General features: G+C 37.2%; 1 protein-coding gene across 7 annotated transcripts in view; it reads left to right on the top strand.

Moving 5' to 3' along the window:
• TPK1 (thiamin pyrophosphokinase 1) overlaps positions 1-20,160 on the top strand; it is a 298,387-nt gene that overhangs the window by 37,687 nt on the left and 240,540 nt on the right. For 4 of the 7 annotated variants that reach the window (XM_064668760.1, XM_064668794.1, XM_064668741.1 and 1 more), the window contains exons 1-2: positions 7,205-7,289; positions 18,152-18,226. The exons of 1 other annotated variant lie outside the window; for it this stretch is intronic. In XM_064668760.1, the coding sequence (XP_064524830.1) occupies positions 7,220-7,289; positions 18,152-18,226 (145 nt within the window). In that variant the 5' untranslated portion in view covers positions 7,205-7,219. Of the gene's footprint in view, positions 1-7,204; positions 7,290-18,151; positions 18,227-20,160 lie in introns of those variants that run through there. 2 more of the 7 variants (XM_064668750.1, XM_064668777.1) reach the window with 1 other exon arrangement.

Raw genomic sequence — 20,160 nt, 5'->3', positions numbered from 1 at the left:
TTAAAGATACACAGCAGATGAAGTCATATGCAGCCACACCCAAAATATACATGATCTACTCATTTGGAAAATCAGCACCTTTTATGTTGTATTCATTTAACTTTCCTAGCCTGATACACTTTGTAAGTGCTGCAGCAGGCTTGCTGCTTGGTTCACTGGTGGCTTTGTCAACACTCCGACTTCTAGATAGCTGCCTAGCATCAGATTTCCAGTATCTGTGTGTATCCCTGTTTTTCAGGTGTAACCAAAAAAGTATTAGAGTGTTTGAATAATATGCTTTAAAGGAGCATCAGAGTATTAGTGTTTTTCAATTTTTGGAGGTCACACCACATTATAGTAGTTTTTATGTTGTCACTCAAGAATATTGGGATATTTACTCAGTTCAAATCCACATTGTTTTGAAATTCATGGCTTTTAGATTTGAACTGGATATTCAAAAAGTTGAAACACATTTCAAGTTCCTTCATTTCTTTTTATGATTATAGCATTTGGTGCCAAATGGGGCATTTTAATCACTTTTTTTAATGCTGAAATTATGTGATTTTTTTTTTCACGTTCCACACAGAGAAGTAAGGTAATTAGAAGAAAATACTCATTTGTGTGTCTATAGAGGTGTACTTAGCAGTCCACTGAATTGTCATTTGAATTTCAAAATGCTGTAAGAAGCACAGGTTTACATTTGTTTAAAAAAAAAGGAAACAAACAGAAAGCCTCAGCAAAAGTTTTTTGCAGGGCAAGCACCATATGTAGTTTTATTGTATTGTATATGGTGGTGATTTTAGCTTTCTAAGGAATAGAGAGCTGGAAGTAAACCTTCATCTGCACTCTGCAGTTTTGTTTTTTCATCATTGAAACTTCATTGATTTTAAAACTACAGGTGTGAAACTTTCTTCATTAAATTGCATACTACAGTTGATAGGGCACATCCATCTAAACCATTATCTTCTCTCTGGAAAATGAAAAAAACTTAAGTGTTGCTGACCTGTTTTATCTGAGCATCATTATAGCAAAGAAGGAAATAAGGGAAGGCATGCTCTTAGAATATATAAGATACAAGAATTCAATACATCTTTTAAAACGGCAATGTTTAGGGACACTGAAAAAGAGAGCTTTGTATTATTTGGCATTAGGTGGTTCTTAAACCCATCAAATGCAGCTATTGAAGGTAAGTACTGTGTGAACACTCTTGTTGGTATTGATTATTTCAATAAGTTTAAGGTAATAAGACTGGAGGTAATAAGGTAATAAGGCGGGAGGAAATTTTGGGACAGGATAAACCTAAAAGTCAACATACTGGGTTGCAACATAAGAGCTACTTTGCTGAAGCTTTAACTTGTTTTTGCCCCATTGAAATCGAAACACTCATATGCACACTTCATATCCAGATTTTCTTTCACTGATTTTTCTCCTAATGCTCAAAACAGCCTGTTCTTTTACTGTGTATCAGGAAGAATGGCACAAGGGTGAAGGAAAGTTAGTGGCACTGTTGACACATGGGATTAAATGGTGGCCCTTTAAAAAATCAACACAGAACTTCCAGCTGTGGGTTCAGGATCTCCCCAGAGGGTTCAAACTTGGGAAGTTGTTTGAACACTGTGACAGTTCCTGAGAATGGGGATTGTGCCCACTAAATTTAGGTTTGTCAATACATGATTGTACCAGTGAAATATTTGTCCAGTTATGAGACTGTTTCACCAGTCATGACTGCCAGTACATCTCAGTGCTTCCGAAGTCCCCACAAGTCACACTGATGATGGCCCAGTCAGCAATGTCAGTACTGGTACCAGCAAATACCACATGCCAGCTCAGTGTGTAAAGTTGCCCTATTTTTTGTAACCCTTTTCTTTAGCCAGTAGTGGTCCCTAGAGATCTGTTTGATTTGACTACTCATCACTAGTGTTGAGGGTTTACACTTGTTAATGTCTTTTAAAAATGTTCCTAAAAGAAAAATTAATGGCGCCTCAGCTTCATCTGCCTTAGACTGTTTATAATTTTGCTTCTTGGCATATGTGTTTTCTTCCATTAGTACTATTACTATTTACCATAGCCAGACTGCCATAAGTAGGACCTGTTGCATTGCAAGTGGTTCTTTTTGTGCATAGCAGTGTCTGTGATTATTAAAGAAAGTTTCTTTTCTTTAAATAAAAGCTTTGACTTTTTTATTAGACCTAAAGGCTATTAAGTTTTAAATGCCATTTGTTTTTCATTAAAAAGGCTTTTCTATTTTAAATCCTTGACTTATTTTTATTGGAAAAGTAATATTCAGCTTTTTTTTTTAATTTATTGATGCTTAATCCATCAGCTAAATACAGAATAGTGATCCCATATGGCAAAATAGGCCTTGCTGTGTGGGTGGGTGTGGGCATATGTGTATGTACATGAATATTTTTATGCTTCCATCTTTCTTTATTTTCTCCTTTGACTTCTGCTTCCTCTAAATTTGTCCTGAAGCAGAAATTATGAATGTTGATTAAAGATTTATTTATATTCATGTGCAGAACTATAAAATCACCCTCAGTCCTGAAGGGGACGAGTGTTCATGCATCTTTTCTTTAATTCTGCTCATATTTAGAGGTGCTCGTTGAATGTACTTTCAGAAAATAAAAACTTCTACATGTTTTCCTCATCTTATCTACATTTAGTTGCAGTGCTACCTCCTGTTTCAAAATCAGACAGATGAACCTCTGCTGGAGGCATATGAACATTGTAGACAGGATCAAACCTACAGTTTATCAGCTGTACCCTTGTTAGGTGTTGTCATATTAGTCGATAACAATCTTTGTTGTGGCTTTAGGGAGGAAGTGGGAGGTGGCATAAGAAGCCTGAAAGCTGTTAAGCTGAAAGGAAAGTGTACTGCCAGTAGATCTTGCTGACAGGAAACCTTGATTTGGTTGTAGTGCAGTTATAGTGGAGCTGAAGCAAAAGTTGGTAACCACAGAAATACACTAAAACAGCAGATCACAGTTTCTTCTTCTCTCGTCTGGTGAATTTTTACACAGAATGCAAAGCTTCCCTCTACATCCTCCCTGACCTAATGAGTCAGGTGTAGAGGAGGCACTGCCAAGTGGGGGCCCCTGCAGTGCCCTGGCTGGGAAGGGAAAGGGAAGGGAAGGGAAGGGAAGGTGATCACTGAGATCACCTTCTTTAAAGATAAAGATTGACTCACCATGGTGTGTTGCAGAACTGATCAAGACATCTTGGTACTGGTGGTCAAACTAAATGTGTTTGGTTCTCCACATATCACCCAAAGGTTTTGTTCTTGCCTGCTACCATCACTGACACACATTCACATGTTAAAGTTTGACTGACTGTGGTTGTAGTCAAGGAGTGTTAGAGAAGTGACCATGTAAAGAAACACTGATAAAATTTCCAAAGACACAGCAGAGCAATTGTCATACTGGGCACAAATTAGCATGAAACCATTATGGATTTATGCCTTGACACAAAACTCTAATATGAGAGAGAAGTGATGCTGTCCTGAAATAAGCTACAAAAAAACACAGTGGGTTTGTCAGCTTTTTTTTTTTTCTGACTAATTTGAACAGGCATTTCTGTGATTACAAGAAGTATAAAGGAAGAAAAAAAATATACTCTTATTAAATTTAAATTATTTAATATTCCTCTTGACCAGTTGCTTATAAATTATGAATTACAAAATTTTTCAGGGTTGTAGCTGTAGCAAAATCTCAAATTATTATAACTCCAGTTTGGCATCTTCTGTTCTTTGTCTGACACATTGTGCTTGGAAAAGTAGTTTGATCTGTCCATTTTAAACTCATATTCTGTATAAAATTTACTACATTACTATTGAATTAAAAATATTTCATGTTTTTATTTGTTTGTTTTGACAGTTCATTTTTGTTTATGCTTTTCTCCTTTATGTACAAAATTGATTGTCCTTACACTTTTTGCATATACAAGCTGCTGCAGATTGATTTCTTTGGCAACTATTGCAATTTTTTTTAAAATACCAGTTCTGCAAATACTTAGGGTCTCTGTTTATTTAAAGTTAAAAGTCTGCAAGCGTGTTTTTTACTTCCTCTACTAACTGTGGCTCTGTTGGTATCCTTTTTTGGCCAACTGATGTTTGGGGAAAAAACTGAGTAGTTTTGAAGCTGATGAGAGATACTTTTGACTTTGTGGGCCTGACGCTGAAACTAAGCAGCTTTTTGGAGAATAGATAATAGTTTTAAGGTTGCAACCTTGAAAATACCTTTTTCTACATGCTAGGCTTATAGGCCTAATTTTTTTTTCATCCCCGTAATTCTAAGAAAGGAAAATACAGTACTACTTCCTCATTTTTGGCCTTTAATCCAGTGTGAAATTGGAAATGTTCATTAAAGCTTAACCTAAGTGACCAAGTGATATTTGAGAATAAAAGATATTAAAATGATTTCAGTTAACAGAGAAGAGGAGCTCAGTATTTTCCTGAGTCCTTGGACTTACCACACAGAAGTGCTTTCCATGACAAAATTTAAAATCCATAGGTAAGGCTGTTGTCACGTGCAGGAGCTGTTTTCCAGAGGAGGAATTATATAGAGTAAGAGAAACGTTATTACAGGAAATTGGGGTCTTTTGTCAGCAAGAGAAGAGAAAAAAGTGTGATGAGGCTGAGTAAGGACTTCTCCTGGTCAAACTCCAGTCTGTCCATTGCTATGTATCTTATTATTTCCTTTTTCTTCTGAAACGATGCTATTTCATTTATTTGTGTATTTTGTTGTGTTTGTACATTGCAATGACCTCTGTGATGACCATCTCCTCAGTGGTCCCAAAAGTTAATTTTTTAAGCAACTAGATCAATGTAAGGCAGAAATTCTTCAGATCTGTCTTATGAGTTTCTAGTCTCTGCTCCTACTCCCATGCAGAAACCCTCCAATTTCAGATGGACTGTGTCTGGTTTTGCTACAGTGGGTATTGGTGGAGTCTGAAATTTACAGCTTAGCTGGGAAGAAAACCCTGGGGAGATAATTTCAGGCTCTTAACTTATTCACTAGAGAGTGCTGCTTCTCATACAAATTGCTACAAATCTCTGTACTTAGTGAGGCCAACTGTGAAATGAGAATAATAATGCTTATGCACCTTTGTAAAGTGGAAATTTAAGTTCAGAGCATTATTATTATTAATAACCACATTTTCCACATAGGGTAATGAAGAAGAGAGAGGCATAGTTCCTTTTCTTAGTATCTTCTCCCAAAATGTATTAACTTGCTGGCCAGGGTGGGTTTTCTGTGCCTCTCTGGACCTGACAAACAGCCAATAAAAGTCTTTTACAGCTAATGTTTAGTCTGCATAAATTACGCTTTTAGATATTCAGCCATAATTTCCTCTATAAGTTAACCCAAGTGTTGTTTAATACAGAAAAAAGTGATTGTTAGGATAGAAACCATTTAAGTTTTTAAGGAAACTTTTATTTTAAGGGGGTGGCTGTAGACTAACTGTCAGATGATCAGCAGTTCTATAAATTGAACTAATCTGTTAGTCCATGAAGCAGATGAAGAAAGCCAAAGGTTTCCTCATGCAATCATACTACAAAAATCATTAGATTAAGAAACAGTAGTAAACATGATATTGTTTTAATCACCCTTGTTTTAAGCCTTTAGGAGTTGCATTTTCAAGGATAACTCCTTTGCTGTAAAGTCCAGAAAATAACTTTAAAAGTAGGAAAGTCATTGGTAAAACTACCTGGGATTTTTTTAACACTGAAAATGGCAAAAGCCATTGATTTTGAAATCTGTCAAGCCTTTGAAGCACTGTAAGCAGTTGTCTATTAAATTCAGTTTCTGGTTGAAAGTACCAATATGATTCAGATTGCACTCGGTTTTATGAATTGGTCTTGTGCTCCCTAGGATGCTGATTTGGCAGAGGTTCTGGTGGAAGACCTAAGCACTGTTAAAATGGAAGCAAATGTGTAGTTCCCCTGCAATGGATAAGGTGGTTTTAAGGTTTAAATCTAAGCCTACACTATCGCGCTGTTTTGGTGGATTTTGTGGAGTGTGTCACTGGTGTCTCAAACTGGGTGTGCTGTGTGTTAAAGGTGTTTTTAAAGCGCAGCACTTAATCAGTGAGTTCTTGATACTTCTTTCTCAGTATCATTCTGCTTGATGCTCTGAGGCCGTGTGGACAGCTGTGCACACTCAAAAGGCAAAGAGATTTTAGAAAAAAAATATTGAAAGAAGCTGTAGAGAAAGGCAGTTCTCTGCAGACTTTTTGGAGGATCACAAAAAGCCATGGTGAATTTGGATGGAATAGCAGTGTAAGCACTAGAATATGCATTGAGGTCCACTTTAAATAGTCAAATAAACCAAAAGAAATCAGGATGAAATTATTTTATGATTGTCTTTATATTCACTGCAGGAGAAGCAATAAAGTTATTTATATTACAAAGTTGTGTATAAGGAACCTAAATTAGGTCTCAGTAAGAGATATTGCTTATTTAAAAAGAGATGTTCACAAAGGCAGTCATATTACTTTTCTGCTGTATGGATTTATGGTTTTGAAATGGTTATGCCCCATAACTCTTAATTAAGCTTGACAGTTTCAGCATTGAAATTGAAGTAGCTGGTTGGAAAGACAGTCTGCAAACAAGGGCCTCTGTTAATGGTCCCAGAGCTGGTCTTTGTTTACAGGCTTGACTGTATTGTAAAATAAGGAAGAAAGTAACAGTTATCTTTAATTATACATCATCTGCAGCGTGTCAAAACAAGGGACTATAAACAAGCACAAGTGGCTTATAATAAAAGCAGTTATCATAGACTTTGCATAGTGACTAAACCTACCAAACTTTATTGGTGTGACAGGTATCTTACGGGAACAGTTTGTCATAATGATTTGGATGGTCTGCTTGAGTAAGTATTCTAGGTACAGACATGACCTACTTTTTTGCGAGCCTGTATTTGCTGAATATGGTGTCCTGTTCTGCCCGACTACAGTGATCCCAATAATGCTGTCAGACCATTTACTTGCAAAGGGCTTTTTCAATTTTCTTGAAAAGTTATATGAAGGATGAACAGCTCTCATTCCAAAATTTTCAACATTAAGTAATTTTTTTTATATCTCTGGAAGAAACATCAATATTTTGGTAGTGTTCTCTGTTTGTTTCTTTATCACCCAGTGGTTTTATTCCAAGACACAGGTTTTGGGCAGTTCCTGATTTTAGTAAGCTTATTGGAACTATTCAATCCATAGAACGTTGTCTTATTTTTCTACCAGATGCAACACAATGACATATTACAGAATAAAATCTGAAGAGGAACTTCATCCAGGTTACATAAAAGTTCTTTACCCGACTGGTAATGTAATACAATTTTCATTGCCTTTGTGGGTTTTATCTTTCTTTTTGTTTATTTTACCTTGTTTTCTCTAAGTGTAGATTTATCTATTTATAAAATACATAGAAGTAGGTCTTAAAAATGTTTTTTAAAAAAAGAAGCCAGTGGCGGATGTAAAGTTATAGAATGTCTTAAAACAGGTAGCAGAGCTGAGCTGCCTTCATTAGGTAAAAAAAATCAACTCTAGAAATAATAGAGTGAGGCTCATGAAAACAGAAGTAATACTTTTAGAAGTGAAACGTTTGTGAATGTTGGAAAATTACAGTCATTGCCACTCCTTCCTATGTCTGTTAAAAGAATCCTCATTATAATAGTGGACGAGGTTCCCCTCCTCATTACTCTTTTACCAGAATCTTATTCTGGAGGCCAGAACGCTCTCCCATGGCCACCACTGCTTATGTGGGCTGTTGTTCTGACCACCGTGAAAACCCCTTTTACCCTTCTAAACCTTCTGGATGGCATTCCGGTCCTTTTATCAGATCCACTCCCTTAAAAGTACAGAAGAATCTACTCTGGGAAAACAGCAAGACTGAAATGGTAGTATGGGCATGAATGTCCTCCCTGGCATTCAGCCCAAAGAGTCTTGAGGTGTTGCAGAATCCAGTGGGAGTCAATGGGAGTTTACTTGTCAGTCTCACCCATTATATCTGAGGATATAATAGTTGATAGTTGCAGAGGTCGCTTACAGTTTACTCAACTTTTTTTAAACTCCAAAGTCCATGGTAGCCTGGTTTCAACGCTATGTGCAATTAAGGAAGAGCTTAATTAGTACGTGAGTGCAGAACAGTAGAAGATATTGTATTTCATTAGGATGGCTGAAGGGAAATAGGGAAACAGAAGTCTGTAAATTATCCAAACTAGAGTTTGGCCAGAAGCCACCTGTGATTTTTAATGTTTCTATAATATCAGGCTGAGAACCAGAAAGGAATTTTTGTTTTTCCATATTGGCTCATTTGCTGACTAGGAGTGTGATCTTCCTGCAGTCACATAATGCTTATTTTCCTTTTTCTAGAAATGTGACATTACTGTCTGCCCTTGCAACATTATAATGGAGTTTAGCCCTTGGGCTATCAGCAAATGTGTGTATGACTTTTAGCCACAGCATACTGGTCCTGAGCATGACCATGTTTATACAGGGCAGAGGGAGAATTTGTATACAAAGAGCACAATACATCTTAATATGTGTACTAAGAAGGAATCAAGCTGAGCTTGTCAGTGGGAATACTATGAGCAGTGGGAAGAATGAAGCATCTAAAATCCTGCTCTCTTGGATTTGGACATCTTATGCCGTACTGCAGAAAGTTATTCCCTCCTTTTGTGACTGCGAGTGCCAAGTCTTCTGAAGATAGTGAGAGAACCACTCTTCCTACCTGAAAAATATCCTACAAAACCAAAGGTTTCACTTTTCTCTGAAAGCATATTACACATTAGGAAGGAGGTAAGAGTGGATATAATGTTCCTGTGATACTGTGATGAAGTAATTGAAGGATTTATTCAAAGTGGGAAAGAGAGTTTGAGTAAGTAAATGTTGGAGTACAAACTGTATTCAGGTCAGTGGACTGTGGAATTGGACTTCCACATGCTACTCCTGTTTAACTGTTTTATGAAAATAATTCCATTAGTATATTTAATTTTGGAGCAGGGAGGAAAGAATCTGCTTCCCCAAAAATAGTGTCATGCATGGGGAAGAGAGTGTTGTCTTGATTGAATTTGGATGTAAATTCCCTCTGACAGAGAGAGAACCTGAATATGGGTCATCAGCCTCCTGAGGGAGCACTCTAACTATCCATGCTGATAAAAGGTATAGCTCCTTCCCAGTTTTTAAAAAGGAGATGGCTGACACTGTGAAGCTGTATCCAATAGGTATACTCTGAAAAGAGCTACTTCAAATGTGTCCTTCGAATGAGATCACTAGGGAAATGTCTATTTGGTGGATAGGAGTGGTATTTTGACATCAAAGGAAGCATGAGGTTCTGTCAGCCTCTTAAGGTGCATCTTGGTGCAAATAGAAATCAGACTTTTATGTACACAGGAAATGTTAGTGCCAGTAACTGAAGTGTCAGTGGAGTGCTTGGTGGTTTTAAGTGCTGAACAGTCAGGCACTTATGTGTTCCCATGGATCTTACTTTTTGGTCAGTACTCTAATATGTGAATCATTAGATACCTATTAAATTTTGTTAATCCTATAGAAAATGCCCAAAGATATTTGTTGACCATAGATAGGTGAAATAAGATGAGATTATACTGTTTGCTGAGCTGAATGTTTGCCAAGGGTATTGTGCTTTATACCAATTTACCCAAAGAGACTACTGACATCTGCCTTCTCTGCCTTGTGATTCCTTGAAGTCACCTTGCTCCTGCAGTGTGCAGATTGAGCTGATGATACCGACTGCCAGGGGAGCTTGTATGCCTAGTTCTATCCTTATAAATAGAGACATCCCAGATAACAAGTATTGTTAGCATGAGACATTCAGACAATGTGATCCTGTGTTTTTAAAATGCAAGGAGGGCATTGTATTAGACCTGGCTATTACACAGTTACAAAGTGAGCAACTGTCTTGGGTTTTCTTTTAAGGTTGGAACTTCCTTGAATAGTAATAGTCGTTTGGATGTCATTGAAGAGGTTGGTCAGCAATTCCTAAAGTTTTTTGAAAGTGAAGTTATTCCAATATCTTTCTGAGGGAAAAAAAAAAAGTTAAGACTAGAACCTACTGTTATCTAGTAATTTGTGTTTATTTTTCAATTATTTTATTATTCAGAAGATAAAATGGAAATTTCATACATTTTCCTCCAGATTCACTTTTATTTTCACTTTGATGTAGATTTACACTCCAATCCTAATGCTCTGTGCCTAGAAATTTTACACTCGAAAGTCAAATTTACCATTACACTATCAGTATTTTTATAGCAAGTCTGTATGTCTAATTCTTGTCTCTTAAGGCCTTCCAATTGGTATCGAACTTAGACGGTGTAAAATGGGTACTGTTTCAGATGACGACTTACCTGTGAATAACGAAGCAAAGTATTTATTTTTTTTTTTACAAGGTAGTTGTGATGAAATTCATGTGCTTTTAAAGTTTACCTGAAGTTTGAAACTTGTGTCAGATTCTGCAGCCTTGGGGACTAGAGTTCCCATTCTGCAGAAAACCGTATCAGAAATCTCTCTCTTTTTTTTTTGTTTTTTTTTTTTTTTTTTTTTTTTTTTTTTGTTTTTTTTTTTTTTTGTTTTTTTTTTTAAATGCTGGACAATTTGAGTCCAGTCTTGAAAACTGGGAGAATAACATCTCAGCTAAAGAAACTCTGCTCCTTCCAGCTAATTCTGACCTTTGTTGTGCTCAGATTGAAATGAAAGTCCTATTTGCACAAAGCAGAGAATGATGGATGTGTGGTCTGGCCACATCTCTGGAGACAAGCAGCAGGGGTATGAGGTAAACCTAGCCCAAGGCTTTGCAGTGGCAAATGGTCCATCTGTCAGTGTGTCCCTCAAAGAGCCTGTTTTAGGGTTTCTATACCTTGCTACCTCCCCAGAGTGACTGGTTACTCCATTGTGTTTATTTTCAAATGAGAGTTGATAATGGGTCATGAGCATCATTTCCATGTTTATAATAGTAAGAAGTATGACTGTTATGATTTCTATTTAAATAGACAAGTTCTCATGATTCAGCTGTTGAATGTTGCCCTAGAGAGTTGAATCCTGACACGAAGTTTCTTTGTGATGCTGGACAATTTATCTAAAACTAAAGATTCAGTACTGGGAACTGTGTGATCTTATTCTGCTTGACCAGACTGAGATGTTTGACACATAAAGAGCAGAAGTCCCAAGCACTCAGATATAGGAGTTAGTATGAAAACAAGTATCCCATCACACACTGAAATGAGAAATGCACCACTCACATTCTCCAGAGAAGCACCAGAATTAATTGATAAATTTCATTGCAAGGCATAACACCCTTCTGGGAGCAGCAGTGGTTGATGATGTGGGTGGGTTATCCCATGTGTATGTCCGTGTTTTGCAATGAAATAAATTTCATTGCAAGGCATAACACCCTTCTGGGAGCAGCAGTGGTTGATGATGTGGGTGGGTTATCCCATGTGTATGTCCGTGTTTGTGACTTATTGTGTTAAATTAGTTGGTTTGAATTCATCCACATAAGTTCTTGTAGAGGGCTCTCCAGAGAGTAACATATTGCAGCTTTTCAATAAGACTGTTTGCACAAATCCCCTTTTCTTCCTACTCTTCTTACTGGAATTTGCCTAGAGAATTAAGAGCTGTAAAATCTTTAAAAATCAATAGAATTTACATGAAAAAATTAACACTAAAATGCATTGACAGGGATAACACTGCCTTTGCACAAAAATCAGTTGGGTATGCATATTTGATTTAGTCATTCAATAAGTTTGAGAACATGTTTGTAAGGTCTGTGATCCTTTTGCATAATTTGTGCTGGTTTATTATTGGAGTTGTCATTCTTATGAGGAAAATTAAATGGCTTGTTTGGAGGCTTGGGATTCAGTGTGGTAAAATGCAGCTACACAATGTTTTATAAGTAGTGCATATAATTAATGCAATAGTTCTAGCTTAAATGTTTCTCTGAATTAAAGCTGACAACTACTTCGTTAGCAAGAGCACAGATGGAGGAAGTGAATTTTACTGACTTGAAAGAAAGTTCAAGAAAGAGAAGAGCAGAATGAAGAGAGTTTTTGTATAAGGTGCACTATTTGTTCTGTACAATGTGAGGTTTTCGCCTGAAAAATAAGCTTAAAAAGTAGCATCTTAGGATGTGATGTTAAGTGCTTTTTCATTTATAATGCCCATAAGCTCAAGTTTTGGGTTAACACCCCCCCACACTTTTCCTACCTGATAGATAGAAGTGTCAGTTTGTCTCTTAAGTATAACAATCTAAAGTTAGAGCCAAATTTTGATGAGTATGAGATTACAAAAGTGTCATGTAAATTAAACTGATCTAGTGGCGTTAGTCATATTATTTTGGTAAAGACATCAGTTAAAAAATAAAAAGAAAAAATTGATAACCACAAGCTATGTGGCTATTGGCATACTTACATTAGCATTTTGGTTTGGATCAAGAATATGATTTTGAAGCAAGTGTCCTGATCCTGACTGTTTACTGTGGTTTGCTTTACATGCAGAGTGGCTTTGGAATATATAAGCTAATTTCCTTCTGGCTGAAAGAAAAATGTGCTCCAGAAGCATACATAATGCTCTCCTGATGCTAATGGATATTTAGTCTACAGAACCAGACTAGCCTTAAACCTGAAGTAGCCTCTCTCCCTCTCTTTCTTCCCAAAACATGTGTAGTGTGAATATCATGCCCTCAGCATTAACAGTTTTGGTCTGTAGACCTGATTTTATTCTGCCATGCTGCTTGCTAAGGTAGACCCAGATAATGCTCATAGTCAACGAGTTAAGACATTAATTGATAAAACCAGAATCTTGTCTTGTGAGGCAGAAGTCAGCTTTCAAGAATTGCTACACTAGCAAGTAAATTGCCTGTTAAGAATTGTATCTGTGTAGCAGGTAGGAAACTACACGTGCTGAGTTTCAGTGTCTAAAAAATAGAAAGCAAACAGCCACATTGAAGAAACCCTTTCAGGAAATGGGGGATGCTCCTTAGTCTGATGGACTCATTTCTCCTTAGTTTCTGTCTTACTTCATTTGTGGTGGGGAGACTGTTTGAGTATGTTTGGGAAGTGGATGGTAGCCCTTAATAAAACCCATGAATGAAATGGTCCATTTCAATAAGTTGGCCAAGTAGCTCTTTCCAGAGCATCACTTTTGGACTTAGCACTTGGAGACAGGTGCTTACTTGGCAGAAAAGGGTGTAGATTTGCTGCTGATCCCCCAAACTTTTATTTTAGTTTTAAAATCCCAAGTCACTTCAGTAACTTTGATCTGTAGCAATAGCCTTATCTATCGTTGCTGTAATTCTGCATGAAGATTACTTTATCTTCACCGTTTTTATGAACTGCTTTCTTTAGGGTTTATTATGATGGGCTCCCACTAAATATAGCTTATGTGGAATTCTTAGAATCACATATTAATTCTTCTGCAGCAGAAGAAACTTCAACTGCCATAAAAAGAGCTGCCTCAACCTGGTGCTCTGCTGTCCTATCAGTCAATTTTGAAATTGTGAAAAAATGCCTTGTCCCTTCCCAAATACTCTGACAATTAAGTAGGCAGTGACTCTTCATTTAAAAAATTAATCTGAGGCATAGGAATTTCCTGAATATGATATGGTACTGGAAACCAAATATGTTTTTTTTTTAATATCATGGTATAGATATCTGTAGATTGATGTGAGAGCAGCAACAACAACAAAGGAAATTTTCAGTGAGATCATTCAGAGGTTTTCTCTCTCAAAAGCTGTTTTATATTTGGACTTCCACTTATGTGATTAGAAATATGTGTGACTGCAATATGTTTTCAGTGGATCTTAGTATCTTTGTTATCAAGATGTATTTCTATCAGTACAGAAATTTTCTGGAAATTGAAACTATCTTCCAGCTTTCAACTCTGCCCCCATACTACCTGTCTCTTTCTTACTTCTTCCTCTGTACTAAACCTACCTCTTTGTAGATGTTTGATAGATCACTGGAAAGGAAAGGAATCACTCCTCTTCAGGCAAGCGGTAAAACACAAATACCAAAACCAAACCAAAACATTAACTGCTTAGTGTAAGCCCTTTTCTATGGTTGAAGCTCTGACTTTGAAGTCATATTTGGTTAGCAACTTGAGGCATGCCTGTATCTTATCATAGCATATCCCCCATTGTATATTACTGCTTACATAATTTCACAAAGGCAGGGAATAGTAGTGATCTTTCCCAAAGGCCCCCTTGTTTGAAGCACTGAAAGCTTTTTTTCCCTCTTGGAAAATTCAATAGCCAAGAACCTCACAGTATGTGGGATAACTCCTAGCGATATTATTCTAACACTGAAAGGAAGCAGAGGAGTGGTATGTATTATTTTACTGGCTATCAAAGAAAAGGTTGTCTTTAAAAATATATATGCCTTTTGCATATGCTTTGTGACAGACATACAGCCTGAAGACTGGCATATGACAAGGGGAAATCAATAAAAAACACATAATGATATTATAAATATTTATAGAATAGCTAGATGAGTATAACATGACAGGGAGAAGTCAAGCAGGCTTTTAGAATAGCAGAACTGTGCTCTAAAATATATTGGAATTGAGTTACAATGGGGTAAAAAGGCATTGCATAGGCTGTCAGGGACATTCACAACACTTTTGATTAAAGTAATTTCTAAGCAACCGTGAGAAAAGCTTCATCAAAGAAGTGCAGCTAAATAAAAGTTGGAAAGCAGAGAAGGGAAAGAGTTTTCAGAAGGGATGACGTATTCACAGAGCGTCCCAGTAGAAACCTGTAGGGATTGATGATTGATTGATTTGTAACCTCAGAAATTAGGGAAAGGGTTCTCTGTGTTTCCAGCAGGATTAAAAATGATACAGCTTTATCCAAAGACTAGGAATTTTCCAAGTCTGCTAAAAGACGTTTTAACTATATTTTTGCATATAACTGCCTATTGATGTAGTTTTGTATCTGTTAATACATACATATGTAGCTTGGGCCTGTAAGACTTCAAGGTTTATAAGCAGCCAACAGAAAAACAAGATGAGAAACAAATTTAGTTCCATAAATGAAAGTAAAGTTTTCCTATAGTCATCCTCCTGTCCTGTAGAAATCAGCCTTAGTGCACGGCTAATTCATCTACAGGAGGACTTTGACTGTGGGAATTGGCTCCATTTGTTCTCTGTGTTGATGTAAACATCAAGAATAAACTGGAGTTTTTGTACAGAGAAATTTATTCTTTTCTGCTTGTGCTGCAGATGGTTGAATTTGCTCAGTCTGCAAAAGCTGCAAAAATACATAGGGAAAGAGAAAGTTATACTAAAAATGGAAGAAACTATGCAAAAGACAGCAAAAGAATAGCTTGTTCTGCCTTTATCAAGGGCCCGCAAAAGCTTCTTCAGTGGAGATATCCATGTCTGGGGAAAGGTTATTTTTGCTGCTGAATTCTTGCTTATAGAATCCTCTTTCCCGTTAATCCAAACAGAGCACAATGTCATTAATGGTTGGGTCAGGGTGCTAATTATCTTTGTGAAAAATGGCTGGGCAGACAGTCAGGAGATAGATGCTTCCTAATTTGTTAAGGGCTTTTAAAGATAAATGGCCTTGAAGTAGATTTGTTTTCAAATGAATAGCCAGTAGAGTGCTCAGAGCAGTGGCACAGTGAGCTCTCATCAGTTTTTCTCAGAGTGATGAATGTTGCATATTCTGTCTGCTGACGTGGTCTTTGCCTTCAGATGTCCCAATTTATTAACGGTTTTTTAGGGCAATGGTGGTAAATTATTGCAGCTCAATTTTATTACTGTTTTACATCTACCGAGGACTGAGCCCTGTGTGCAGCTTTATATTAACTCAGCAAGCACCATTAAAATATTGACATTTAGGCTCATTTTGGTAGCATTAATCGTAGCATTAATCATAGCATTTTATCATGTGTTAATTGCATGAAATGACTGGTTTGAAATAACTGGAATGTTTACTTTTCTTAAAGCAGGAGAAACGATAATTTCCATTTCTCCACTTTTTCAACGTATAACTGTGCTTTAGAAAAGTCAAACAAACAACAAACAACCCAAACTCACAACCTGCCTGCTTCTGATTGTGTGTGTTGGGGGCATCTTCTTCTTAGCTTCCTTGCAACAACTGAACATGTAAGAGCCAGCAGCTCTTACGGGCCTCACTGGAAGCTCTTGGAAGTGTCATCTCTGAAAATCAGCCTCTGAAGTCTCAGTGTGAATACCCACAGACAGGCCTTGGCTTCAAAAATGTACCTCAATGTATATAACAAGAGTACTCCTGATGTGCAAAAAATGCTGAAAATCTTCAGCATTTTCATATGTTGATACAGCTTAAGGCACAGAAATGCCTTTTGTTATTCACCAGCAGGAATAGCCTTACAGCACCCATGCATATTTGTATTACCCTATCAGTAAAAGAACCTGTGATATTTGCTGGCTCTTTTCAGTGGAGGGCATCACTAGATGATTATGTTTAATATAAGGAGCTGGCAGCCTCTCTCACTTAACAATCATTAGGAGATCTGCTGTGGAGGTCCCATTTTGTGAGGCAGTTGGAAATTGGCACTTAGTTTAGATGTATTGTTTTCTACCTTTCTCGTAAAGTTCAAGGACAAGGCAAAACTGTTCGGACTACACAAAGAAAAAAGTTTTTTCACTTTCCTTTGTGTACTTGCTCCTCTGACCTCTCTGTTTATTCCCTATGAAAATTTATTCCCCACGTAAATTTATTCTCCCATATGTACATGAATTAAAAGAAAGTGTGGACCATGTCAGGAAAAATGAAAGTGGAAGGCATGAGGGGAGGTATTTCAAAGCACCATGCAGAAGATAGCTATGATAATCATGCAGACTTTTTGTGGGGTAAAAATTATCTAGGTCATTATGTTTCTCTTGATACTTATGAAAGAGGACAATACTGTTACTTCTGTTCTAGGGAACTGAGGCATAGAATGGGTCAATGGGGAAACCCTAAATCACTCAAAAGGCAAAATGCAGAATAGTGGTATCCCAGTCACTAACCTTCACTTCCTGCTCCTAACCATGCATTTAATTAATTATTTTAAATACTGCTCCTCCCAACTCTCACCCCAAGATGTTCCTACGTCTTCAGGACTTTGACCACCTGTTATTTTCCCTGGTAACATCATATGGCTTAAGCCACAGCTTCATCTGTAGCCTTCTGCCTCCTGCTATACAGGATCTTCTCAAAAGCTTAAAAGACTTTCTAGTGATAGAGGTTTTCTTTTTTCAATTACAGTGGCTTCATATGACCAAATAATACTTCATTAACCTGATTGCCTAAGGATATCAAGCTCCAGAGGAAACTTGTATTCCTGTATGATTGGCAAGATAATTAGGAAGTGAAATAATGCAAATCCCACCACAGGCAGCTGTCAAAAGATTTATGTATTTACTCTTTGAATTCAAAGTGTGTCATATCATAAATCCTTTTTTTCTTTTAAGGCTTTTATATCTGTGGGTTTATTATCGACCTTCACAATGCACATTTTGCTGGGGCAGGAGGCTTTATGAGCTCAATCAAGTTGGGCTGGTAAATCCACCGAGATTTTTAGTCTGCAGTATCACCTAGATAACACAGGTTCAAGTACACTTTTTCTCTTAGTAGCTTTTGATTTGAAGCTCCTGGGTCATGGGCTTTCATTCTGTATTTAGAAAGTATCTACCAGAGTGGATCTACCAAAATTAGAGCTTTTATGTGATATTAAAACACAGGCACAGAAGCTACTGATGGCTGCAAGAGTTCTTCATTGGCCAGGAGGGTGGAATATTGGATGTGGATTAGAGACATCTTCATATGAAGTCATCTACCGCCTTCCCTGTTAATAGAGGGCAGGGTGAAGCTCATGTCAGTATTCGTTGCTCATGTCAGCAACAGCAGCAAGTGGAAGATTAAATGAGAGAGCTGTATAGATATGGGGTCCTGTTGAGGGTGGCCTTCAGTAAGTAAAAGTCACTTATAAATTAAATGTTTAATAAAACCCTACCAAGTAAAAGGTATCTAATGAAGTTCTGACAGCTTCCCTATCTGAAAATGGTGAAACCTAAGAAGCAAGGAAATTTGTGGAGTTGATCTAAGGTGGTTGAATCAAAATTAATCTGGCAAAAGGAAAATAAAAAAAAGGAGAAAAAAAATCAATAGTCTTGCTAATGAGAATCAACATTTATCTTGCAGGAAACCTGAAGTTTTGCCTTCTGATTCTGAACCAGCCTTTAAACAAAGGTCATTTCCATTGTCTGTGGAGCAAAGGTAATAATAACTTACATACATCTTCATTTGCTTATTTACTTAGCTGCTACCTGGCTAATGTACTTCATGTCTGTTGAATTGCAGTGTGGCAATTTCCTCTTTGCTAGAGCAACCTTCTGATGAAGGCATAAATTGGCAGAATATGTCCCTTGTTGCTGAATGGAGTAAATAGGCTGATTATGCAGATTTTGCATCTCTGCATTGCATACGTCAGTGGGAAGTTTATGGACTGATCTATATAAGACCAGCTTTTCATAGGCAGCTTAGGAGCGATCATTGTTTTGCTGACAAAGTGCAGCAGATCAATGGTGCATTTAAGAGTCTGGAAGCAAGCATTCCTTTAAAGGTCATAAGTGAAATGTTTTAATTTTAATCAAAATAAAATGAACCGTGTAGATATTAAGTTGTGAAAGCGGAGGGAATTTGCGTGCTTGTCAGAAATATGCAAATCAGATTTCACTACCCCTTTGTTAAATATGCACAGTGCTAATCATCATCTCTGGTATGATAGCTTCAGATTTACTGACATTTTGTGGAGATATGTAAATCTCTACAAGCTTGGAACTATTAATTCGTCCACTGCAGGAATGTAGTCCTTCAGAAGCTTTCTGAAAAGCCACAGGAACTGTCTCCAACTTGTTACCAGGATGTGAACCTTGCAGAGATTCCTCTTAACTGACTGAGGAAGATAGAGCTATTTGATTTCTCCATAGGCATAAGGACAGGCAGGGGGTAGCTGTGCAGTTGAAAGGAATTGAAATAAGTGGCAGGATGTATTTGTATCACTTAATTCCAGTAAACACAAATTAGGTGCCTATATAGCCAGACAAGTGAGAAAAAAAGGGAGAGAGCTGCACTAGATGATTCAAAGCATCTGAAGAAGTGCTGTACCCCAAATGGGCTCGCTTTCATTTGCATAATCAGCAAGAAAGAGAAGTGGAAGGGCTGTCAAGTTATTTTATAGATGTGATTCTACTTATTTTTGCATTTAAAAAGATACACTGAGAGACCTGTTCTGTATTAAGTAATGAAGGAAAGAAGGTGAAATATTTTGATCTTATTTCTTTGTCCCACCTTTCCTGTTTTGAGGGTTGAGGTTAAAAAAAGAGACAGCAAATCAGACATGCACAGTTAAAGGCAGTATTTGGTGTGTTGTAGTACCTTGCATGTGTTTGTGGTGTGTTCTGTTAATCAGACTATGTTTTTGTCTGTCCTTTAGAATTTTTAAGTCTTCCTCTTTTGATCTAACCTTCTGGCATGGAGTGCTTCTAACTGTTAACACTAATGGTCTCTTAACTGTAGTGCTTCTGTAAAGGCTTGGGATAAGAAGCTGAATAAAATCGAGTAGACCTAAGAGTGCTTTGTGTGAAACTACCTCAATGGGTTCCTGTTCTCTGAGCATAATTGCGTGTACAGTGATTATTGGTGCTGTGAATAGTGTCCCAAAGAGTTTGTGAGACTTAGGAGCAGAAGTCCTATTTAAGCTAATAAGACTTCTGCTGGTAGATTACTTTCGGAAATAGGTGGATATTTTCTATCTAAGTAAAATGACAGGAAGGTGGTGACATAGTGGACCTGAAATGTTTTTCTTCAAAGCATCTTCAGTAAACCTTAGTGAATTCAGGACAAGGTTTTGGCAATACCTGGCTTACAATTCTAGTGGACTGCTGTAGATATCAGCAATCTTCTGGATCCTACTTCTGAAAGAGTTTCAGCACAGAGACTGTTGCAGGACGAGGAGAACCTGGGGAGTTTGGTATGGAAACTGAAAGAATTTCTGAAAGAATGAAACATCCTTAGAAACTGTGCTTGATGACCAACTGTATATGTTTGAGATCTCATAAATGAGTGATGAGAAGGAAAAAATGGGGCAGTTAATCCACAGAATATTGCCAGCTACACAAATTAAGGGGAAAAGGGAGAGAAAAATAGAA

This window comes from Pseudopipra pipra, chromosome 1 (assembly GCF_036250125.1).
Source record: "Pseudopipra pipra isolate bDixPip1 chromosome 1, bDixPip1.hap1, whole genome shotgun sequence".
In the NCBI taxonomy this organism is placed as follows: domain Eukaryota; kingdom Metazoa; phylum Chordata; class Aves; order Passeriformes; family Pipridae; genus Pseudopipra; species Pseudopipra pipra.
Note: the sequence above shows the minus strand (reverse complement) of the source record. Positions and strands in the feature narration are given on the sequence as shown.